Here is a 25,644-nt window from a genome sequence, read left to right as displayed (position 1 = left end):
GACGTGTGATTGAGGAAGGCTTTGTCTTGATTTGGTGGAGTTGTCGAGTGTTTGTGACTTTGTGATCCCTGAAATCCAAAGGGTGTTATCGTTGAAAGGCTGGGACTTGGAGGAGGATTGAAGCTGGAACAGGCACGTCTGAAATTTTTTCACGCTTTGATGCCAGGGCGTCACAGAACTCCTTATGAAACCTACAGCCACAACAAACAAGGAAGAGGGCTGCTTGGAGTGGATAAGCCTCTCTAAAGACAGATTCCTTAACTATTTTAATGGGTTGTAGTTGATGCAGAGAGAAAGTGGAAGTGAGTGGACAGAAAGGAACAGAAATCAGAAGAAGAAACCAAAACTCTCAAAATGGGGGAAGAAACAGGACCTCTTTCTAAGGCAGACACCCCACTTTCCTGCATCCCCAGGGTCCTAGGGCAAGGAAGGAAATAAAAGGCCCCGTGCTCAAGGTCGACCTTCACGGAGCTCAAAACACATACACGGTCACAGGCCTCGCCTGCACACCTGCAAGGAATTTGAACTTGACCTGGGGTGGGGGCTGGTGGGGGAGGCTGCTGACCCTAAATCCCATTAGAAGGTTGGGTTCTAGTCTGACCTGGGGTTAGCAGAGTCTGATGTAGAGAGTCTCGAAGGTTGAGCCTCCTTCCTTCTCCTCCCTCTCTGCCTTCTCTTCTTCCTCAGCCCTCACAGCACGAAAGCTTCAGTGACAGCTTGGAGTGACACGTCTTCATCTGCGGTCAAATCCCTAGGCCGGAGGGATCAAGGTGACCCGAGCAGTTCTCCCACAGCCAGCACTTGCCATCTGTACAGGCCTTCCATCCTGGCCATGTGGCTGGGCTTTTATTGGCCCCGAGCAGGGTCAGACCCAGAGTGTGCGTGCCTGTACATTTCTGGCCCCATTACCAAAGAAAGCAGCTCTAAGCTCCTGCTCTGCTGCTGATGAGTTGAGCCCAGGTGGTTTACTTCTTTCCTAGGGGTCCTCCTAGCATTTAGGAACATTTCAAAGGGATGCAGCAATCTGTGATAAAGGTCTATTATAAAGATTAGTAGTTGGAGAGAGTGGATGATCTATTTACGGCAAGCATGGGAATAAAAAAGAGGGTATAAATTACAGGTTGGTGAACAGTACTGGTTACTTAGGAAAAGTTTAAATGATTGATTACAAATTGCCCCATTTGGAATTTCCTTCCACATTTTCCTACAATTGGGAAACAGCTGAAATTTGGATGTGGTCACAGACAAGCCTCCTGCCCCAAACAGATGCTGGTGGACGCCCACCTCTCCCTGCTAGGCGGAGCCCAGTCAAGATGCTTGGAAGGAAGACACAATCTGAGATACTTCTCCTCACTTTTCCTCAAGCCCAAATACACCCTTCCCCTGAAGCGGGAAATCTAACTTTTCAAAGCAAATTATTTTTTAAAAAATTCCCTGTACAACTGAAACACTGGGTTTTCCTGAAAATTATCTCTCTTCTCATCGAATACATCCTTTGTTTTAAAAACCATCCTTAGAAGTGCAATTAGGAGCTAACAGCACTTCCTGCCCTGTCATCTCCTAGCTCCCCACACACGGGGCACTCACTCACACAGGAGCCTTTTTGCAGAAGCTGATCCATGTCGCCAGCAAGGAAGTCTTGAGTAGTACATACCCACATCTGCGTCCAGGTACATACTGACACAAATGTACACAAAATGCACCAGAGAGATACACACACACACAGAGACCCACACTCAGACCCATCCACGCACATCAGATGTCCTATGTGGTTGTGAATTACATGCACACACACAGTCAGAAAGAGCAGATGAGGAGAGAGGCGGGACTTGGAGCCTGGTGGATGGAAGAGGGAGAAGGGAAATGGTTCACAGGTGAGAAAAGGGGAGAGCCGGAGGAGAGGCAGGGTAGAGGACAGGTAGATGAAACAGGGGGTATGGCTGGGAAGGAAGGCTGCTGAGTGGGTGGCAAAGTTCCCAGAGCACATTCAGTTATGAAGCAACTGAATTCTCGGCTACACGGTTGACCCATGGCTGGACGGCTCGGGGAATCCTCTCTTTGCCTCCCCAAGGCTGCTCGGCCCCCGCGGGGTCACTGAGGTGATGGTCAGCTGCTGCTGCGCACTCTTGCTGGCAGACTCCTGTCCCCTCAGCTTTCACAACCCGCTGGCTGACTCCATAGCTCGCCAACCCCTGCAGTGCCAATGCGCTCAACTGAGCCTGAGACGCCGGGCTGGATTGAGGCCACTTCTGTTTGGGTGCTAGCCACCAAGATGGCTACTTGGGGATTCATGGCCTTGAATACCAAGAGGAAAAGGAAGAAGATGGTAAGAGTCAAGAGTTCTCCATGAATTTACACGATATCATACAAACTGGAGCCCACGGGACACGGCGGCTCTCTCTGCAGGTGACCCATTTTCTTTCGTCTGTACAGAGGTCACGCCTACAAAAGGGGTGGATGTCCAGTGACAAAGGACAGCTTCTGGAATGGGAAGTGAAAGGTCTTCTCTGGTACGTGGACTTTCCAACAGCAACAGAGGCCACTTTCCTTCTCCCTCTTGAACCATGTTCCCCCTCTTCGCTCATGGCTCGTGTACCCAGCTGTGTCTTGAACTTCCAAAATTAGAGGACTAAATCCTGTGGCGTCCCAGAACTGGGATGTGAAGCACCACAGGTCCTCTGCCCAGTGGTTGTGTCCTTGGTTCTTCCCTCTGGGAATTTCAGCCGCACTAAAAATAACAGAAAAACGCAACACAAATGATAAAACCCCACACTCAGAAAACATCCACACACACACACATGTGCACGCACGCACACTCCAGGGATCTGAAGCTGCAAAACTGGCCCCCATAGAAGCCCGCCCCTCATGATGCTTCCTAGGTCTTGGACCCTCCATCCTGGGCCATGAAACCACCACAAATGACAGACAACAGTCATAACCCAGTATTGCCATTTAAAAAGGTGAAAAGAAAAAAAAGGAAACTGCCTGAAGTTGTTGCATGCGCGCGCACACGCACACGCACACGCGCGCACACACACACACACACACACACACATTACAGCGTTACTCCAAGGCTCCGATCTTCCCGGGGAGTGCAGATGGGGTTCGGGGCAGGGCGGCCTGTTGCTTAACTGGGTGTAAGGCAGCTGGAAGGTAAGACTGGGTTTTCTGAGCATCCACTGAAGTGTCCTCTCATCGATGCGGATCTTGTCTCTCAGCATGTCGTGCTCTCCCCCTCCCCACCTCCGAAACTTTGTCCAAAAGTTTGGCAGCAAAGAGAAAACTCGCTTCTCGGTGTGTTTTCTCTTCCACTTCTTGTGTGTCACTGGTCGGCCAGGAAGGAAATCAGACGGGAAGAGCAGGAGAAGAAAATGGTTCTGGAAATGGCCTCAAAGATCTGGTGACATTCTATGAACTAAGGGCGTCGTTTCTCTGATATGATCGGTGTTGGGGTACTGTCCCCTTCTGGCAGCCCAGCGGAGGGCACTTCCTTGTCTACACCCGTGCCGCCCCAGACCACGGGCACCGTCCCTTCCCAGCCCACCACCCCATCCTCGTGAGTGACGGGGATCGGGACTATCTCGAGTGGTGGTGTCTTCAAGAAACCACGGAGCCAAAAGTTAAGAACGGATGGAAGAGCCACGTGATGGGAATGCTTTCCCCATCTCGGTGATGAGGCAACACAAAGTCCGACGAGATGCAGGTGCCTAAGCCAGCTCCACTCTGCCTCGGCACTGGCATCATCTTGATTGAGTTTTGTTGTATATATGTATATTATATATATATTTATATATATATATATATATATATATATATATGTATGGGTTTGTTTTTTTTAGCACACTGTCCCATTCTCGGGTCTGGATTTGGGGTAGTTGGTCCTCGGGACAGGTTGGACAGAAGGGGCCAAGGTACAGAAGAATCCCGAGATTAGCGTGAGGCCCAGGCCCCCCCAAGCACAGAACATGGACCATCCGTAGCCATGGCTGATGTCGTCGGGGAGTCCATACAGGTAGCGTGGGTAGCGTGACAGCTCAAAGTTGATCCCAGCCACACAGGTGCACAGTGAAATGATGCAGAAAGTTCCTGGAGGAGAAGGGAAGAGACAGGGGTGGGGTAACAGAGAAGGAAAGGGAAGAGGAGAGGGAGAGAGAAAGAGAGAAGTGAGGTTTACTACATTTTCGACTTTCTTGAGTAGGAACAATGAGATCCAGGTAAGAGTAACCTGCTGACGAGATCAATATTTGGAAATATTCATGGAGAGGGGGACAGTATCAAGGCTTCCTCATGCTTCAATAACTGCCCAGTCTTGGATAAACTCGGGGAGTCTCTCCTTTGGAAAAATACTAAAAATATATCACATGACAGTCTGTGTAGGGTGCAGTGAAGCGGGAGAGTATCTGGCTCATTTTTCGAAAGCCTTTAAAATTCACTGTCTTTCCTTGGAGACGCAGAAAACACCCCCCATTGCTACTTCTTTAAAGAGAAAAACATTTTTATTCTTTTCTTTTCCATACACAATGTCTCATACGATATTGGGTTTTCCTTTAATCCATTTACCAACCAGTCATCCAAATCCTGGAAGCCTTTTCCCATAAGACATTTCCCAGCATTTTCTTTTTAAGCCTAGGAGATAACTCCTTTACGACGCGCACACTCCTTTACGACGGGCAGCAGAGTCAATAACTCTGGGAAACGCTGTACGTCACTTCTCACCCACTAAGATTCATCATCCACAGTAACGTAAGTTAACTTGTCCAGCCTAGTCTTACGAGGTATTTCACAAACTTATTCAATGATGCTCCTTTAAAAAAAACCATTGCTCAAACTAATCTCCAATGAGAAGGCTGCTACAAGAGATACAATGTTATCAAATAGAGTAGAATTATAAGGCCACTTTTAGCCAATAGATAGTTGATGTACCTAAGATGAGTTTAAGAGCTTTTCTCGATATTTGCTGTGTCTAATGTTTCCTCTGTCCCTGCAGATAGGAGAGCAATGGCCTGAAGAAGTAAAGTTTGGAAGAAAAGCCTGGGTGGGGTCGATAGTACTGCAGGGGTCCAGGCACTTCAGTGGCTGTGATCTGTGTTTCCAAAGACCACTAATTCAGGACCAGAGCAGAGGGCGGTCCAGAGGCAGGGAGCCCAGTTAGGAGCTGTAGTCAAGGGGAGAAGGAAGGAGGGGTCTGGCGAGGGGGTAGCAGGGCAGGACTGAATGACTGTAGGTGAACGGTGGCTGGTAGAGGCAACGGAAAGCAGTGGGTCAGGGGTGACCTGGGCACAGGTGCCACATAAATAAAACTGTGTGGGTGGGAAGCATGTAGGTGTACATATGTGTACATGTGTGTGCATGTGTGTGTGCATGTACATGCTTGTGCATGTGCGCGCAGCGACAGTCATCGTGTACAAACAGATATGGCACCATCATTACCTGGGAAAACAGTGGGGGGGGGTTACAAAGCACCCCGAGTCTCTCCTGCTGTGCCCCGGGGTTCAGACGGAATTCTAAGACGGCACCCAGGGTGGATTATGTCTCATTCCAGACTTTCTTAATCAGAATCTTAGGGAGAGGATGGGAATCTTTCCTTTTTAAAAGCTCCTCAGATGATTTCTGTTGATCGGCCTGGTGAGACCCTGTGTTAGGGCAGAGGTTCTTTGTATAACCTTGAGGCACAGATTCAGGTGTCGGAAGAAGCAGAGCGGGGCCAGAGGGAAGGAGGCAGCCTGGGGGACCCCCGCCAAGGACAGCGCAATGGCTTGGGAGTGCCAGAACTGAAGAAAGCTTCCTTTTGACACCAGTTTCAAAGAATCCAAACTCCAACAAACCAGTGTTGGCCTGCTTGTGCCTCAAGTACGCTTTCAATTTCTGGTTTAGAAACCTGAGTGTGTGATGACGTCATTTACTAAAATTTAGATTTAGGACAGGAAGAGGGAGAGAGAGAGCACACACGTGTGCATGCGTGCTGAGTTCAAATCTGAGCTGCCCTTGGGATGTTAAGGCACTCGGCACCGTGGGTCTGGAGCCTGGTAGTAATTTCTGAGCTAGAGATGTGGACTGAGTCATCATCTATAAATTGAAGCTCTGGATGTGACTGAGGTCACCCAAGGGCTCTCTATAAACCGTATCCACATAGGATACTTTTAAAAATGGAGACATTTCTTCTCATCAAATTGTGCACAGTCTTCCTGATTAAGTGCAGTGATTTGTTCCGGGAGAGAAGGTCGATCTCAAGGAAGTTTTGATCTTCCCAAGTTACCAGTAGCTGAAAAAGCTTGATAGACACTATTTTAAGGGTGTTCTGCAAGCAGAGCAGACAGGACACAAAGATGTGGTTGATAAATCAAGACCTAATTACTTAATTACCATATGGACTTAATTACCTATTGGAAATGGCCCAGCTTGTTGATAACATACATCTTGTTGTCATGTTAATAGGGTTAGCTGGGATATCTTCCTGCCTTCACTTCCTGTCAGTGGTTCTGTGACTCTGGAACCTTTAAAGATTTCTGTGGTTTGTTAGCTCCCGTCAATATTCCCATAGATGGGAAAAAACTCTGAGGGCTCTCACTTAAGACGGCCTAGACAGAGTCTGTTATACAGAGTGAAGTAAGTCAGAAAGAGAAAGACAAATACCGTATGCTAACACATATATATGGAATCTAAAAAAAAAAAAAAATGTCATGAAGAACCTAGGGGTAAGACAGGAATAAAAACACAGACCTACTAGAGAATGGACTTGAGGATATGGGGAGGGGGAAGGGTAAGCTGTGACAAAGTGAGAGAGAGGCATGGACATATATACACTAGCAAACGTAAGGTAGACAGATAGTGGGAAGCAGCCGCATGGCACAGGGGGATCAGCTCGGGGCTTTGTGACCACCTAGAGGGTGGGATAGGGAGGGTGGGAGGGAGGGAGACGCAAGAGGGAAGGGATATGGGAACAGATGTATATGTATAACTGATTCACTTTGTTATAAAGCAGAAACTAACACACCATTGTGAAGCAATTATACTCCAATAAAGTTGTAGGAAAAAAAAAAAAAAAAGACGGCCCGTTACGCAGGTCATCTGTGCAACATGTCAGGAAAGCCCGGTGTGACAAAGAGGGAAGAGTTGGAGTGGCTTCTGCCCGCTACCATAGACACGGCTGTTTTCTGTTTGGAGCAAGGATTTATATATATATATATTTTTTTGTTTGTTTGTTTGTTTTCTGCGGTACGCAGCCCTCTCACCGCCGCGGCCTCTCCCGCTGCGGAGCACAGGCTCTGGACGCGCAGGCTCAGCGGCCATGGCCGCGGCATGCGGGACCCTCCCAGACCGGGGCACGAACCCGCGTCCCCTGCATCGGCAGGTGGACCCTCAACCACTGCGCCACCAGGGGAGCCCCAAGGATTTATATTTTTATATACTTCTGCGCTTATAAATTCAAGTTTGGAAATGTGCATTAATAACTGGAAATGCACACAGCAGGAGTACCGGAGAGTGGGGGAATGAGGGCCACAGGCGCGCAAGGACCCTACCTGGCCCAGCTTTCTGTCTCAGGCGATGAGCCCAACTCTCAGACCTGTGGATTGGTGACCAACCGGGAAGGGTGGGGTGCAGAACTCCCCCCTACCACCACCAACTCTGAGGGGTTCTCTGGGGAACTAAGAGAGATTCTAAATATCTCTGCTAGAAAACATCCTCAATTAAAGGGTGGTAATAGATATTACAGCACGGGGGTTGCAGCCTCTTTCCGTTCACCCAAAAGTACAGTGGTCCTTTGGGCAAGTATGAGGCTCTCCTCTCCCCTCAAGGAACAGGCTGTGGCCTGGGTCATTTTATTTCTCGGGAGCACTTATCGACGGGCGAGTGAGGATCCAAGAAAGGCAAACGTAACAATGCATGGTCACATCTTCTCAGTAATTCCCCCCCATGGCTTGGGGTTTGAGCCTAACTCCCATGAGGCTCCAAGACTAACTGTAGTCCCAGAAATTAAGTGAAAAGAACCACCCAAGCCCTTCCCTTTGGAGCAAGGCTCTGCTGTGTGGCCAGAACTGGCTGTAACACCGGCTAGGCAAGTAGGGACAGCAGCAGCGCGGCTGTCAGACCTCAGTGACGTCAGGTCTGGGGAGGCAGGTTAACTGCAACGGGGCAGGCGGAAGGGGACGTTCCTGTGGCCGCAGGCTCCGTGGTGTACCCAACAGCCAATCGGCAAATATTTGTTGAACTTCTGTGTTTGTGCCAAGCCTTACGCTAGATGTTAGAGGGATAAAAAGGAGAATAAGATAGGATCACAGTTCTTAAGAATTTTTAATAGAGTCTAAAATAAAAAGATGAAAAAAAAATCTTATAATCTCGCTGGGGATATGAGACAGACATAACTGAAAAGCTGAGGATGAAGTGAAAATAGCACCAGACTGGGGATTAAGAGACCTGAGTTTAGTATCAGCTCTGAATCTTTGGTCCCCTCATCTGTAAAATCAGGGCGCTGGAGCAGACAGCTGGTGGCTCCTGTATCTAGCCATGTCTAGGAAAAAAAGGCTAATACCCAGAAGTAAATGGTAAGAGACAACTATGCTGGGCCAGGGAAGGTTTCCCAGAGGAAGCAGTGTCTTGAAAAATGAACAGGGTGTCCGCAGGCAGTAAAGGGAAGGGGGTCCGCACCTGGCCTGGAGAGCATCCCTCCTTCAACCCCAGTGCCCCAGTGTCCTAGGTCTCTAAGCCTGCGTCGAGAAGGCATGTCCACATCCCACTCCCATCGTGCCTCTAACTTTCGAAATGCTCACTGCTGCCATCCTGGTCAGGCTTCCATCATCTCCCACAGAACCTCTGGTAACAGATCATTGGTTCCCTGCCTTCTTCTTCCAGTGATATTTAAAAAAATTTAAATCCCACCTTCCTTACCCTGCCTGTACGGCCTGACCTGAGTGGACGCTTCCTACCGATCTGACCTCATTTCTCAGCTTGACCCCCATGCTCCCTGTACTCTAGCTAAGAAGCATGGCCTTCTTCTTGAGATCTTCTGGGATCTCAATTCAAATGCTGTCCTCTCAGAGAGGTCCTTCCTGCCCCTGTCCTAAAGCAGTCCCTCCTCCAGGGTTTCTCAAACCCTGTTCAATGGAGGTGCCTCAGGAGCTGCCACTGGGAAAGGAAGAGGGAGTAAAAGAGACTCCCAGCCCTCTCTCCTCTCTTTGGCCAGAAGAGCCCTGCTTTGATCTGTTTCCACGTGAAATTTCATTTGATCTAAACATTTTTGAAAAGCACCAGCCTTGTCCATTCACAAGGGGACCATAAGGCATGTCGTTATAGGAACTGTAAAGCTTTGGACAGCAAAGTGCAATGGCTCTTCTATTAGTTTCAAGTCCATGCCTTTGGCAGAAATAGCTAATCAATCTCAACCCTCATTCCTGCTGGCCTCAGACTGCGACTCAGCCCAGCCCTCCCCGGCAGCCAGCCGCAACTAGTCAGTTGCAGCGGGTTGGAAGGAGAAATGACATCTAGTTACCCTTTCCGTGCCAGGACTCTCACACATTTGGACTCAGAGCTCAGGAAGTCCAGTTAGATGAGACCACACCACCCCCATGTGCCCGCAGCCTGAGAGCCGGTGTTAACAAGACCCACCGGCATAGAGGGCACAGTGTCCTCCAGACCCCTCTGGTGTCCCCATTTGCAAACTCCACCTGAGAGCGGGAAGGCATGGCCAAGGAGTGTAACGCACTCTGCAAACATAAATGCTTCCTTTTGATTCAAACACAGCACCTGCTTCCTTGGATGACCAACCCCACCTGGAGCCCTTTCAGGAATCAAACCCATGCTGTCACCTGGCAACCCATGGTCCAGCCCCAGTCACCGGTGTCTGCGTGTCCCGTCAGCGCCTAGCTGGAAGGGGCGACGGCTGTGTGGTGTTCTGGGATCACTGGCCGCACGCCTGCCGGCCGCCCCCCATCCCTCCTCTCCAGGCACCGCTGAGGCTTGAGTGAGGGTGAGACCGAGAGAAGGGTTTCCATGCCCAGCCGGCCGACTTCTGGTCCCAGCGCCAAATACAGCACCGCCCCCCCACCAAGCTCCACGCATTGCTGCCATTTCTAATTAACGTTTCTCTGGTTGCCGATATTGGATTCTAGTTTTCTCCCCACTTTTAGTTTCTGGGCTGTTTGACAACTTCCTCCTGCTTGGCTATCTCTTCCCTGAGTTTCCAAGCTGCCCCTTGATCCAGGCTTGGTCCCCCTCCCTAGATGTCCCTGTCTGTCTCCTCCTTTGTCTTTTTTTTTTTTTTTTTTTTTTTTTTTTGCGGTACGCGGGCCTCTCACTGTTGTGGCCTCTCCCGTTGCGGAGCACAGGCTCCGGACGCGCAGGCTCAGCGGCCATGGCTCACGGGCCCAGCCGCTCCGCAACATGTGGGATCTTCCCGGACCGGGGCATGAACCCGTGTCCCCTGCATCGGCAGGCGGACTCTCAACCACTGTGCACCAGGGAAGCCCTCCTCCTTTTGTCTTTTCAGACTTGGGGCTTCCCAGTCCTCCTCTGAACCCACAGTCCATACTCTTTCTGGCCACTTCACCCTCTCCTCTGATTTGAACTACCACCAGAACATGAGTGCTTCATAGGATAATGTGATAGCGTGTGGTATCACATATTATGTAATTCTGCGTCCCAATCCCCAGGGACACGGTATGTTTGAGGTACTCCCTGGCTACACACAGGATTTCCAGTGCTTCCCCCATAATCCCCAATTCCCTTCAGTTTCTGACTTTTTTTTCTTTCAAAGTCTTCCTTCCCTAGAAGGGTGATCAACCATCCCAGTTTGCCTGGGAGTTGGTGAGGGTAGAGGGTGTGTCCCTGGTAAGTGTGACTTTTGGTCCTAAAACTAGAAAGACCTGGGCTAAGTAGCACACACTGGTCACCCTTCCTACACGTTCCCTCCTGCCCTGCACTCTGGGGCCAATCGGTGATACTGCAGTGACTACAAAAATTAATCCTCGCTTGTAAGTTACAGAAAACCTAAAGCTTTAACCCAGTGGAAGCACAGAAACTTGGATCCCTGGGTATGTTGCCACGTTAAGAAATGCCTGGCCAGGAGAGCATTGTTTGGGGGCAGTTAATTCTTCTGTAACCTTGAAGTGTCACCAGGGAGCACTTAATCTGCAACCCCAAATGGTTCTATCCCAGTACCACCTGGTAGGTTGATTACCAAGATATTTTTAAGCTGATATTCAGAGTTTGGGCATTAACCTCTGCTCAGCCCACTTCCGAGCAGTGACTGCAGGTTCGTAAGGCGGGCGAGATGGGGCCTCCTGTGTGGCTGCTGCTTTAGCATCCACAGGAGGGGAGGGGAGAACACGTCTCCACTTCCTTCAGGGACTGATGGAGAAGCCACACAGTAACACCGCAGCCACGGACCCCGTGGAGAAATAGCATCAAAATTGTGGTCTCAGGCAAGGCAGCGAAGGGCTCTTACTAATTCAAGAAGCCATTGCCTAGGAAACCGAGGGCCTCAAGAAGGTTCTCACAGGAATCCAGGGCGGTCACATGTTGTGTGCAGAGGCATTTTCCCAAATAGCTATTCCTTCTGTGACCAAGTTGTACCCAAAACTTCACTGGAGTATAATTTCTGCAGCTTTCCAGGGCCAGAAACCCATCTGTGTGACATTTTCTGCTCTTGGGAATGAGGAGTGACGCCTGCTTATCCCTGACCCTCACGTGGTGCCTTGTTGCTATGGTGGCCAGAGGGCCTCTGTCCTGACCCCAGCCCCACAGGTCGCTGCAAAGCTGTCTCTGCAGAAGTGCCCTCATGGACGTGTGTGTCAGGGAGGTCAGGAAGCAGCCCAATCCTCTAAGACTCTCTCCCTTCCGCCCCTCTGATCTTTAAAACCGTAAAGAAGCGAATCGGCAAACAGAAAAAGGATCCCTCCACCTTTAACAGCGGTACGCATCCCAGGAAGCTGATGTATACAAACCCTTCCTTTGCTTAGATTAAATGCCTCAGCAGCATTTAGCTCTTGATAGCACTTTATAGCTTTGCTCAGACCTGCATGGAATATAAATTACTGTTGAATTATACACCATTGCATCAGCGGCAGCCAGCAGGCAGGTCACATGGGGCTTTACAGCCAAGGTGCCTTAGGGGTTCACTGGGATGAGGCAGGGGGTGGTGACAGGCTCTGGGGGAGAACACACTGCAGGGGATGGGGCCCTGAGTTAAGACAAAACCATTCATCATTCTGCAAACTCTGCAGATGCTCTAGGCAGTCATTGCATGAATGCCACCTCACCCCCAAGGCAAGCGGCTTTTGTATCCCCGAGTCTGTGTCTGCGCACTGCAAGGCTGGTCTATGTCCGGGCATGATTATGCCACAGTAGTGCTACATCCTCAACTCAAGCGACGAAAGGGACTGGCTGGTTCAAATAGGTTGGCACTGACTCTAAGGAAAAAGCCTCTGCGTTCCTATCATAGGATGTGGAGTCTCATCCCTTGGTTTTCAGTATCTCCAGGGTAGCCACCAAACCTGGAAACATGGGTGTCATGGACTGAAGTGTGTCCTCACAAAATTCCTATATTGAAGCCCTAATCCCCCAACATTTCAATATGTGACTGTATTTGGAGATAGGGCTGTGACAGAGCTAATTAAGTGAAAATGAGGCTCTTAGGGTGGGCCCTAATCCAGTGTGACTGGTGTCTTTGTAAGAAGAGGAGATTAGGACATACAAAGAGATATGAGACAGCTGCATGCACAGAGGGAAGACCACATGAAAAGGCAGCAAGAGGGAGGCCATCTGCAAGGCTGCAAGAGAGGCCTCAGAGGAAGCAACCCTGATGACACCTTGATCTTGGACTTCCAGCCTCCAGAACTGTGAAAGAATGAATTTCTCTTGAAGCCACCCAGTGTGTCGCATTTTGTTTTGGCAGCCATTGCAATCTGATACAACAGGTGAATATATAATAACTGGCTTATTAACAGAACGTTACAATACACGATAAAATAAGGCTATGTTTCCAGACTTTATGGCTACCTGTAACTAAAACAGCCATCTAAACACAGCCGTACAAAACAACAGCTGCCGGGCATCGTGTGGATTTTTCTCCATCTCATCAACGCATCTACACTTACTCCCCCTCAATCCCCATCACGATACTTATTCTTCTGGGTGTATGTTAGATTTGATCACAAGATCGCTGGCCCTGGTGACCTCTACACCCAAGACTGAGCCTTTTCAAACTCGGGGAAACACCTAAAGGGCTGAGCCAGTGGAAGAGAGCATCAGTGGGTTCAAATGTTGTGATGGGAATTTACTAAGGTCAAAGCGCCACTGTCCAGTCTCCTTGACTGGACTCTGCCATTTCCATCCTTTACCCAGTCTGCAGAGGGTCCCTGCAGCTATCCTGGCAGTTATCCTTTATGGCCCAGTCCAAGCCCCGAATGACCCAAGAAGTCTTCTCTGAGTATGCCCAGCACCAGATAATCCACATTTTTTTCAGAAGCCCTAAAACTTTTCTGGTCTGGAACAGGCAATCTGACAATTAGCTATAGGAACCCTCTCTTGTGCTCTGTTTTAGTTTGTGTCCAGCTAGACTGTACCTTTCTCCAGAATTGGTTACGGTAGTGGTGTCTCCTTTCGTATGAGATACAGCACTGCCCAGTAAATCCATATCACTGGAGGAAATGGATTTCTGGGCTATGGAGCTTTTAAATGAAAATATGGGCTTTGAAACCCAGAAGGGAATGAAGGCGATATCACGGCTGGCCCTCCCACCCTCCTTTCTCCTAAACCGTTTTGCGATTGCTGAGGTGTTTTTGCATGCGTGAGTGTGCACGTTCACGCGTGTGCCCACACAGGTACATGCCTACCTACCTTGCGTTTCAATGGGTACCCTGGATTTCAGGAAGCATTTTTATTTTTAGGGAAATTCAGCATCAGAATAATACCCTCTCTGCAGGATTATTTTGAAGAGCGATAATAATAAATGTGAAAAAGGCTTAGAGAAGTTAAGATTGCTTTCTATATGTAAGGTATGATATTAGAAATGGAAAGCTTTAAGTGAGGGTGAAGAAAAATTGTTCTGGAGGACAAGAAAAATTGTGCTTGCTGCTTTTCACCTCCATCACCTGCTCCATTCTCTCCCGGCCCCGTCGCAGGGCAAGCACCAAACCAGGAAGCACTTGCTCTCAGCAGAGACCAGAGACGGTGCTCACTCAGGACCCTTCGTTCTGTGGGCTTTGTTGGCACTCCAAGCATGGAATTTGGAAGATCTCAGAATACACTTCTGAGACCCTCCTCAGTAAGGGAACCTATCTTTGGGCTCAGGTTTCAGCATCCAGTGGGGGTTAGTTACATCATGACATCGCTGGGTTTGCAAAGAAGCCTGTGGCTCAACTAGGATGGGTAAAAGGAAGCAGCCCTAAGAGAAGGGTTGGGAATAGCTAGGTGACATGAGTTGGGGACCTTTTATAAGTGCTGTAGAGGCTCTGACCGTGATTCCCCTGGAATGTAGAGGCGGCATTTACAGCTATCCCATTTATTAAATTATTATAAAATTCATTTATTAAACACCTATTGCCTAGTGGACTGTGAGAGCTATTTTTTTGTTTTGTTTTGTTTTGAGTCTACACAATACACTTCCCTTCTTTCTTCTTTTGTTAAAACTCCACCACCATTCTTTCTCCCGGGGAAGCCATTCTATGATCACAAGGATTAATTCAGGCAGAGGCAGTTGACTCAAGCCAAGCCTCAGTTTCTGTATCTTCTGTACCTCTTGAGGTTGCTGTGAGATTACATATATTTATGTAAATCATATATGTATATGCATTAATATATGTATATATATATATATATATACACATCATACAAATTATATAATTCACATCATAATCCCAAATTAAATAATTTGCTGAAGGTCCCAAAGTATAAGGAACAGAGCAAATATCTGATTTCGCTGTAAAGCCTCAAACTATTTGACTGTGGAAACATATGAGAACTACGCATCACACTTGCTTCCACTGGCCCCATGAAAAAACAATATCCCCCAGGGGAAGCAACCACTGGCCCACTCCACTCCTGCCCGCCTGGCCTTGGATATTTCATGCTTCAGGGAATGAAAAGTTGGGAACATCTGAGCCTGGTGGTCTGTGGTGAGCTGAGAGCTTTCCACATAGGGCAGGAAAGAGAGTTCTAGAGAGGAAATGAATCAAGAGTGCAGCATCACATTTTTCTCAATGCGAATTTTTGCAGCTTTCTATCCATCTGGGCCTTGGTTCAGAGCTGAGAGTTAGTGGATCCAACTGGCTTCTTAACTAGACAGAGTGTGGCATCTACAGCTGTGTAGAAAGGAACATTCTCAAGCTGTGAATAGTGAGCTTCCAAGTGTAAGGCCACTTAGAGCATGCCATATTCCTGCCCCTGCTTCTCTATTCTCTCCTTGTCTTTCTAGGCCAGCACTTTCTGGTGGACAAGGGTCCATGGAGCAAACTTCGAGAGCCTTTAGGGCAGAGGGCAATCTTGCCCTGGGTTTCTTGCTAGGGACAATGCTTGAAGTCATACAAAACCTCCTGCAGACCATCTCAGATACTACAGTTCTCTGGTTGGTCTAACATTCATCTTCCTAAGTAGATACAAGGATTTTGCAGAGAAAGCCACATCACCAATGCCACCCCCACCCCCCAAAGCCAGCATGAAGCCCAATACAAGTAAATCTATCATTATGTTTGAATTCCTGTCCTGGTCATCATAAGGCTCTCCTGGCCCGCCCAGAGGTCCACCAAGTCAGCCTGCAACAGCTTCCTGGGAGGAGAGCTGCTACCAATGGGGATGTGGCTTAGTGGAAAGACAACTCCAACAAGAATCAGAAAATCCAGGTTCTGGTCTCATTCTTTCCCATTAAGTGGATAAACCACCTCATCTCTCTTGGCTATGATCAACCATGAAATACAGGGGGTAGGACCAGATTTCTAAGATCCTTCCAATTAAATGATCCTGTGACTCTAGGTATTGGGACAAAAAGGTACCATTCTCTCTGAATTGTTCTAGGACTTGCTGTCAGTTATTTTGTCAGACATGACCTGCCTGGAGAGAAGATACTGCTTCTCACCTCCTGACATGCACAGAAGGGCTGGTGAATGAGACCATTAGATGTTATTATTTGCCATCAGTGTGCATATGAGGCTCAGCTCAAACCTGCCCTGATTTGAAACATGGAAGGATTGGGACCCAGCTGTTTAACTGTCTGGAAGAAATTGGCTCCTGTAAGAAATCTCTCTGGCTTCTGCCCTATCTGATCCAAGCCATGTTCATTAGCAGAGGAAGACGCTTGGGGTGGTAGCCAGACAATCAGGAGAGTCTACCACCTGGTTTGGTTTATGTTTCCATATGCCTGGCACATTTGTCAGCTTGGCCTGGCCTTTCTTTGAGATGAAAACCTGTACCCAAGTGATTGTGGCATGCTGTCACCTCACCACTGGGTCACTGAACACATACATAGCTTTATATGGATCAAATGCTTATATATACTATTTTTAATAGGATAGGCATTGTCCCAAATGCTTTACAAATGGTAGTTCTTTGAATCCTCAAAGCAACCTTATGAGATTTAGAAGGGGAAAGACATAGAGAGGTTAAGTAAATTGCCCAAGATCACCAGCTGCTCTGTACTGGAGCCAGGATTCAAATCCATGTTTTTGCCACTTGTTATGTTTTCTCTCATTCCAGCTATTTCACGTGCATGTGTATTGTCTCTGGAGCTGGACTGTAAGCAATGTAAGCAGAGAAGCTCTTTTCCCCAATAGGGCCCTATACCCAGTGGTGTTTAAATAAGATTTACCGGGCTTCCCTGGTGGCACAGTGGTTGAGAGTCTGCCTGCCGATGCAGGGGACACGGGGTTCATGCCCCGGTCCGGGAGGATCCCACATGCCATGGAGCGGCTGGGCCCGTGAGCCATGGCCGCTGAGCCTGCGTGTCTGGAGCCTGTGCTCCTCAACGGGAGAGGCAACAACAGTGAGAGGCCCGTGCACCGCAAAAAAAAAAAAAAAAAAAAAATAGATTTAACCACTAGATGGTGAGATTGGGAGAAGAGGCCCTATTGTTATCAAATGTGGTCCTGAGGAGGTTCTGGGGGCCCCTCAGACTCAAGCCTCAGTTAATAAAATCTCATTGCTGAATTCTCCAGAGAACTAGGAAACCCTATCACAACCGTATGTAACTTCACTCCTATTTGTGTTGGGTAAAAGGGTGACTTCCTGTAGAGGGACATGAGTTTTCTATGAGGAGCAGGATGGTGTGGCTGAGGCAGGAAAGGAATCAAGATCAGAGCATTAACTCTCTTACAGTAAGGCTGTTTGTAGCTTCCCAGGAGGCCAAAAACCAACCTCAGCGGGCAGAGTAAGCTGGTGGTCAGAAGACCCAAAGGAGCTCGGTACGGACCGCAGCCCATCAGAGGGCTCCTCTCCACAGTGCTACTGGCTCGTCGGTGGGCCTCTACCTAGCAACGCTTTTAGCTCCACTTTTGTCTGGGAGATTTAGGGAATGATCATTATTCACCCCTCTTCATTTCCTGAATTCAAACTCTGATGAGAAGAGAGTCTCAGAAAGGAGGTAGACAGGATGGGAAATACCAGCTTTCTTACTGTTGAGGCAAGTGTGGCAACTGTGGCTTGGTCCCTGGCCACAATCAACCTCAGTAACACTTCCCCCGCAAGGCTGACATTTTAGGATGCTTTCCCCAAGGGAATGTTTGGGCCCGCAGGGCAGATACACTCACCCAGAAGTGACTCACACTGGTGGGCCAGAAAAAGAAAGGGAAATAGGCCTCCAACCTGGCCTCCTGATGCTGGCCTGAGCCTCGAACCTGGGAATACTGGCCACCTGGAGGAGCAAAGCACAGGCAGAAGACCCAGATGTTGCTGGTCTCTGCAAGCTTGGCCTCCTCTGGCAACCTCACCAATCGGAGAAGTCAGTTACCTCTTCTCCTTTAGAAGTAGGGCCTTAGGGCTTCCCTGGTGGCGCAGTGGTTAAGAATCCGCATGCCAATGCAGGGGACATGGGTTTGAGCCCTGGTCTGGGAAGATCCCACATGCCGCGGAGCAACTGAGCCTGTGCACCACAGCTGCTGAGCCTGTGCTCTAGAGCCGTGAGCCACAACAGCTGAGCCTGCATGCCACAACTACTGAGGCCCATGAGCCTAGAGCCCGTGCTCTGCAACCAGAGGCCACCACAATGAGAAGCCTGTGCACCGCAACGAAGAGTAGCCCCCGCCCGCTGCAACTAGAGAAAGCCTGTGCACAGCAACGAAGACCCAACCCAGCCCAAAATTAATTAATTAATTAATTAAGAAAAAAAGCAGTAGGGCCTTAAATGGTAGAGTTGGTACCCTTCTAAAGAGAGGAGAGAAGTTTCCTACTTTATGGGCCCAGATGGGAATGCTGAGATAAAGAGAGAATGCCATCCAATTTCCCTTGGCCGTACTAACTCAGGGACCCTAAAAATCTGTGACCCAGAGGCTTCCTGGAAATGTGATTTCAGTAGAACTTGTGTGAAAATGTTGAGAGCTGAATTGGAAGGGATATCTTAATTAATTATCATTTAAAATAAACTGTAGCCTGGGAGTGTGGTGGAATGTTTAAGGGATTCCTAGGTTTTGTTACAGGGGAAGTAGGAAGGACACAGCTATTGGCATTTCTTCCTCCCCAGGGCCAAAATTATGGGGTCAAATATCATAGTAAATTTACATTTAACTTGACACAAAGCTGCTTAAGCATTTTTTTTAAAGCTGAAAGGGGAGAGGGCAGACAGCAGAAACAGGAAGAACTACAATCCTGCAGCCTGTGGAACAAAAACCACATTCACAGAAACACAGACAAGATGAAAAGGAAGAGGGCTATACACCAGATGAAGGAACAAGATAAAACCCCAGAAAAACAACTAAATGAAGTGGACATAGGCAACCTTCCAGAAAAAGAATTCAGAATAATGATAGTGAAGATGATCCAGGAACTCGGAAAAACAATGGAGGCAAAGATCGAGAAGATGCAAGAAATGTTTAACAAAGACCTAGAAGAATTAAAGAACAAACAAACAGATGAACAATACAATAACTGAAATGAAAACTACACTACAAGGAATCAATAGCAGAATAACTGAGGCAGAAGAACGGATAAGTGACCTGGAAGACAGAATGGTGGAATTCACTGCTGCAGAACAGGATAAAGAAAAAAGAATGAAAAGAAATGAAGACAGCCTAAGAGACCTCTGGAACAACATTAAACGTAACAACATTCGCATTATAGGGGTCCCAGAAGGAGAAGAGAGAGAGAAAGGACCAGAGAAAACATTTAAAGAGATTATAGTCGAAAACTTCCCTAACATGGGGAAGGAAATAGCCACCCAAGTCCAGGAAGCGCAGAGAGTGCCATACAAAATAAACCCAAGGAGTAACATGCCAAGCCACATAGTAATCAAATTGGCAAAAATTAAAGACAAAGAAAAATTACTGAAAGCAGCAAGGGAAAAATGACAAATAACATACAAGGGAACTCCCATAAGGTTAACAGCTGATTTCTCAGCAGAAACTCTACAAGCCAGAAGGGAGTGGTATGATATACTTAAAGTGATGAAAGGGAAGTACCTACAACCAAGATTACTCTACCTGGCAAGGATCTCATTCAGATTCGATGGAAAATCAAAAGCTTTACAGACAAGCAAAAGCTAAGAGAATTCAGCACCAACAAACCAGCTCTACAACAAACACTAAAGGAACTTCTCTAAGTGGGAAACACAACAGAAGAAAAGGACCTACAAAACAAACACAAAACAATTAAGAAAATGGTCATAGGAACATAAATATCGACAATTACCTTAAATGTGAATGGATTAAATGCTCCAACCGAAAGACACAGGCTTGCTGAATGGATACAAAAACAAGAACCATATATAAGCTGTCTACAAGAGACCCACTTCAGACCTAGGGACACATACAGACTGAAAGTGAGGGGATGGAAAAAGATATTCCATGCAAATGGAAATCAAAAGAAAGCTGGAGTAGCAATACTCATATCAGATAAAATAGACTTTAAAATAAAGAACGTTAAAAGAGACAAGGAAGGACACTACATAATGATCTATCCAAAAAGAAGATATAACAATTATAAATATATATGCACCCAACACAGGAGCACCTCAATACAGAAGGCAACTGCTAACAGCTATAAAAGAGGAAATCGACAGTAACACAATAATAGTGGGGGACTTTAACACCTCACTTACACCAATGGACAGATCATCCAAAACGAAAATAAATAAGGAAACAGAAGCTTTAAATGACACAATACACCAGATATATTTAATATTTATATTAAATATTTATATTTATAGTACATTCCATCTAAAAACAGCAGATTACACTTTCTTCTCAAGTGCACATGGAACATTCTCCAGGATGGATCACATCTTGGGCCAGAAATCAAGCCTCAGTAAATTTAAGAAATTTGAAATCATATCAAGCATCTTTTCTGACCACAACGCTATGAGATTAGAAATGAATTACAGGGTAAAAAAAGTAAAAAACACAAACACATGGCGGCTAAACAATACGTTACTAAATAACCAATAGATCACTGAAGAAATCAAATAGGAAATCAAAAAATACTTAGAGACAAATGACAATGAGAACACAACAATCCAAAACCTATGGGATGCAGCAAAAGCAGTTCTAAGAGGGAAGTTTATAGCTATACAAGTCTACCTCAAGAAACAAGAAAAATCTCAGATAAACCATCTGACCTTACACCTAAAGGAACTAGAGAAAGTAGAACAAACAAAACCCAAAGTTAGCAGAAGGAAAGAAATCATACAGATCAGAGCAGAAATAAATGAAACAGAAACAAAGAAAACAATAGCAAAGATCAATAAAACTAAAAGCTGGTTCTTTGAGAAGAGAAACAAAACTGATAAACCATTAGCCAGACTCATCAAGAAAAAGAGGGAGAGAACTCAAATCAATAAAATTAGAAATGAAAAAGGAGAAGCTACAACAGACACCACAGAAATTCAAAGCATCCTAAGAGACTACGACAAGCAACTCTATGCCAATAAAATGGACAACCTGGAAGAAATGGACAAATTCTTAGAAAGGTAGAACCTTTCAAGACTGAACCAGGAAGAAATAGAAAATATGAACAGACCAATCACAAGTAATGAAATTGAAACTGTGATTTAAAATCTTCCAACAAACAAAAGTCCAGGGCCAGATGGCTTCACAGATAAATTCTGTCAAACATTTAGAGAAGAGCTAACACCCATCCTTCTCAAACTCTTCCAAAAAACTGCAGAGGAAGGAACACTCTCAAACTCATTCTATGAGGCCACCATCACCCTGATACCAAAACCAGACAAAGATACTCCAAAAAAAAATTACAGACCAATAACACTGATGAATATAGATGCAACAATCCTCAACAAAATGCTAGCAAACAGAATCCAACAACACATTAAAAGGATCACACACCACGATCAAGTGGGATTTATCACAGGCATGCAAGGATTCTTCAATATACGCATCAATCAATGTGATACACCATATTAACAAATTGAATGATGAAAACCATATGATCATCTCAATACACGCAGAAAAAGCTTTTGACAAAATTGAACACCCGTTTATGATAAAAACTCTCCCAAAAGTGGGCATAGAGGGAAACTACCTCAACATAATAAAAGCCATATACAACAAACCCACAGCAAACATCATTCTCAATGGTGAAAAACTGAAAGCATTTCCTCTAAGATCAGGAACAAGACAAGGATGTCCACTCTCACCCCTACTATTCAACATACTTTTGGAAGTCCTAGCCACGAAAATCAGAGAAGAAAAAGAAATAAAAGGAATACAAGTTGGAAAAGAAGAAGTAAAACTGTCACTGTTTGCTGATGACATGATACTATACATAGAGAATCCTAAAAATGCCACCAGAAAACTACTAGAGCTAATCAATGAATTTGGTAAAGTTGCAGGATACAAAATGAATGCACAGAAATCTCTTGCGTTCCTATACACTAATGATGAAAAATCTGAAAGAGAAATTAAGGAAACACTCCCATTTACCATTGCAACAAAAAGAATAAAATACCTAGGAAAAAAGCTACCTAGGGAGACAAAAACCTGTATGCAGAAAAATATAAGACACTGATGAAAGAAATTAAAGATGATACCAACAGATGGAGAGATATACCATGTTTTTGGATTGGAAGAATCAATATTGTGAAAATGACTATACTACCCAAAGCAATCTACAGATTCAATGCAATCCCTATCAAATTGCCAATGGCATTTTTTACAGAAATAGAACAAAAAATCTTAAAATTTGTATGGAGACACAAATGACCCCGAATAGCCAAAGCAGTCTTGAGGGAAAAAAAACGGAGCTGGAGGAATCAGACTCCCTGACTTCAGACTATACTACAAAGCTACAGTAATCAAGACAATATGGTACTGGCACAAAAACAGAAACATAAATCAATCAAACAAGATAGAAAGATCAGAACTAACAGTTCATGCAGTTCTATGTCAAGAAAAAACAATCCAATCATAAAATGGGCAGGGGGCTTCCCTGGTGGCACAGTGGTTGAGAGTCCGCCTGACGATGCAGGGGACACAGGTTCGTGCCCAGGTCCGGGAAGATCTGACATGCCGCGGAGAAGCTGGGCCCATGAGCCATGGCCGCTGAGCCTGCGCATCTGGAGCCTGTGCTCTGCAGCGGGAGAGGGCAGAACAGTGAGAGGCCCGCGTACCGCAAAAAAAAAAAAAGGGCAGAAGACCTAAATAGACATTTCTCCAAAGAAGACATACAGATGGCCAAGAAGCACATGAAAAGCTGCTCAGCATCACTAATTATTAGAGAAATGCAAATCAAAACTACAATGAGGTATCACCTCACACCAGTTAGAATGGGCATCATCAGAAAATCTACAAACAGCAAATGCTGGAGAGGGTGTTGAGAAAAGGGAACCCTCTTGCACTGTTGGTGGGAATGTAAATTGATACAGCCACTATGGAGAACAGTAAGGAGGTTCCTTAGAAAACTAAAAATAGAATTACCATATGATCCAGCAATCTCACTACTGGGCATATACCCAGAGAAAACCATAATTCAAAAAGACACATTCACCACAATGTTCACTGCAGCACTATCTACAATAGCCAGGTCATGGAAGCAACCTAAATGCCCACTGACAGATGAATGGATAAAGATGTGGCACATATATACAATGGAATATTGCTCAGCCATAAAAAGGAACGAAACTGGGTCATTTGTTGAGATGTGGATGGATCTAGAGACTGTCATACAGAGTGAAGTAAGTCAGAAAGAGAAAAACAAATATCGTATATTAACACATGTACGTGGAACCTAGAAAAATGGTACAGATGAACCGGTTTGCAGGGCAGAAGTTGAGACACAGATGTAGAGAACAAAGGTATGGACACCAAGGGGGGAAAGCCGCGGGGTTGTGGGAATGGTGGTGTGATGAATTGGGCGATTGGGATTGACATGTATACACTGATGTGTATAAAATTGATGACTAATAAGAACCTGCTGTATAAAAGGAATAAATAAAATCAAATTTAAAAATAAAAAAAAACGAAAGAAAAAAATGAAGTGAGTGTACATGGAGAAAATATTTGAAATCAGGGATCACTGGCAAATAAAGTAAAATATTAAAGATGGGTTTTGGAAAAAAAAATAAAATAAAAGATGAAATGGATTTTTTTCCTCATTCACAATAGAGTTTAGCTACATAGAGATGTATATAAATGGACATGTATTAATGACATGTGAAATCCTAAACGAGAATGAATAAATAAGGACTTGGCATGCTGTTTCTGAAGACTGGCCAACTCCAAGTCTAGGAGCAGTTTCATTTGATAAATGAACATTAAAAGCCCTTTAAGGGGCAACAATAAGAACTGGGCAAATTTACTCAATTCTCCCTTTAGCCTCAATCATTAGCTCCCCTGCGAGGCTGCTCCTGAGTCCCCAGCAGATAGACGCTCCCTTTCTCTGCTGCACCCACAGTCCCCTCTGTTACAGCACAGATCACTCTGCCTGGGTGTCCTTAAGGCAGGGACCATGTGTGTCCTGGGTGCTGCACAATGCCTAGCACACAGTAGGCACCCAATCAATGTTTATTGAGTTGAATTTAGTTTGTAAAGCAAATAATTAACAAGTGCAATAGGGTTGTCTCCAAATACTTTAAAGACCATTGGAGGAAGAAGATCAGTTACTGATCTTAACTGATCTTACTTTAGCAGAGAGGACCCAAGTCCAATAAGTCAAAGTTACCAGAAACTATATTAAGGATTTTTTTTTTTTTAATCTTTAAAAAAATTTTTTGGCCGCATCACGTGGAGTGTGGGATCTTAGTTCCCCGACCAGGGATCAAACTCCCTGAGGTGGAGCTGCAAAGCCTTAACCAGTGGACCACCGGGGAAATCCCCATATTAAGGTTTAAAAACAAAAAAGAGCAAATTGACAACTGGCAAAGTCAGCAAGAAGGAGGCCCCCTGCCACCACGGAGGCTTTGACCCAGAGGGGAGACTGGAAATGATCTAGATTTCTGCTCTCCAAGGCCTTCACAATGAGGTAAGTGCCATCAAAATGTTACAAAGGGATGTCTGAGTCCAGAGGAAGAGTCTGGTTTTAGTTAAACTGATTCAGAAAGGTTTCTGGAAGACACTGACTCTAAATTGAACCTTGAGGAAAGCACAGGGCTTCAACAGGCAGAGAAAGGTGGCATGGTGGCAGACAATGACAGGTGGTCTGAAGGGGAGGGAGCACAGGATGGACGGCTGAAGATAAGACTGTGGCCGACATTAAGCTCCAGGCCAGGGGACATGGGCTTTTACAGAAAGAACCACAGAATGTTTCTCATCAAACAAATGACATGGTAATAAGTGTATTTTAGAAAGGTGGTATGGTGCAAAGATGGAATTTAGTGGAAAGCAGGGAAATGAATACTTAAGGAATGTTCATCCTTGGCTAGGTGTTTTTCCTATGTATTATTTCATCTTTATAGCAACACCTCAATTTTACAGATGAGAAAATAGAGGCTCAGAGGTTAGCAACTAAGTGGTAGAACAGAGAGTGCCACTAGGGGCTCTACAATAGTAATAGAGGCCCACGTGGTGCTCAGGGGTTGGAAACAAGTGAATGGGCCCCAAAGATGATTGCAGAGGGAATATTGGCAGATGTTGATAATTGACGGAAAGGTGTGGCATGAAACTGGAAAAGTGAAAAATGATCCAGGGGTAACTGACAGACACACATGCTGAGGAAGTCAAGAAATGTAGCTCATTTCATTGGGGGAAGGGAAAGGATGGGAGTTGACTTCTCAGGTGTCCAGAGTAAACCAGGTGTGTGGTATGTATGCAAAAAACATAAAGCACATGTATGTAGAGAAAGGACAAGCCTAGTTCAAGGCATGCTTGAGGTTCCAGAAGGGGGAGATGTCTAGTGAACAATGAAAAACATGAGGCTGGAGCTCAGAAAAGACTGTTCCATGCACAGGTTCCAGACTCATCTGTGCAGAGACAGTGATCACTGTGAAGGTAGGTGTTGTTGACAAGGGGGGGCATGTTTATAGGGAAAAAGAAGAGTACTGAAGACCACGTCTACAGGTGG

General features: G+C 46.1%; 1 protein-coding gene across 1 annotated transcript in view; it reads right to left on the bottom strand.

The window, feature by feature from the left end:
- Positions 1-3,835: 3,835 nt before the first annotated feature.
- Positions 3,836-25,644, bottom strand: part of TMEM178B (transmembrane protein 178B) — a gene marked incomplete at both ends in the record, with an annotated part of 360,474 nt that continues 338,665 nt past the window's right edge. The window contains one exon of the mRNA XM_079711813.1: positions 3,836-4,086. Coding sequence (XP_079567939.1) covers positions 3,836-4,086 — 251 coding nt within the window. The remainder of the gene's footprint in view (positions 4,087-25,644) is intronic.

Source organism: Hyperoodon ampullatus (genome assembly GCF_949752795.1).
Source record: "Hyperoodon ampullatus genome assembly, chromosome: 9".
In the NCBI taxonomy this organism is placed as follows: Eukaryota; Metazoa; Chordata; class Mammalia; order Artiodactyla; family Ziphiidae; genus Hyperoodon; species Hyperoodon ampullatus.
The sequence above is the reverse complement of the archived record's forward strand: the minus strand, read 5'-3'. Positions and strand labels throughout refer to the sequence as shown.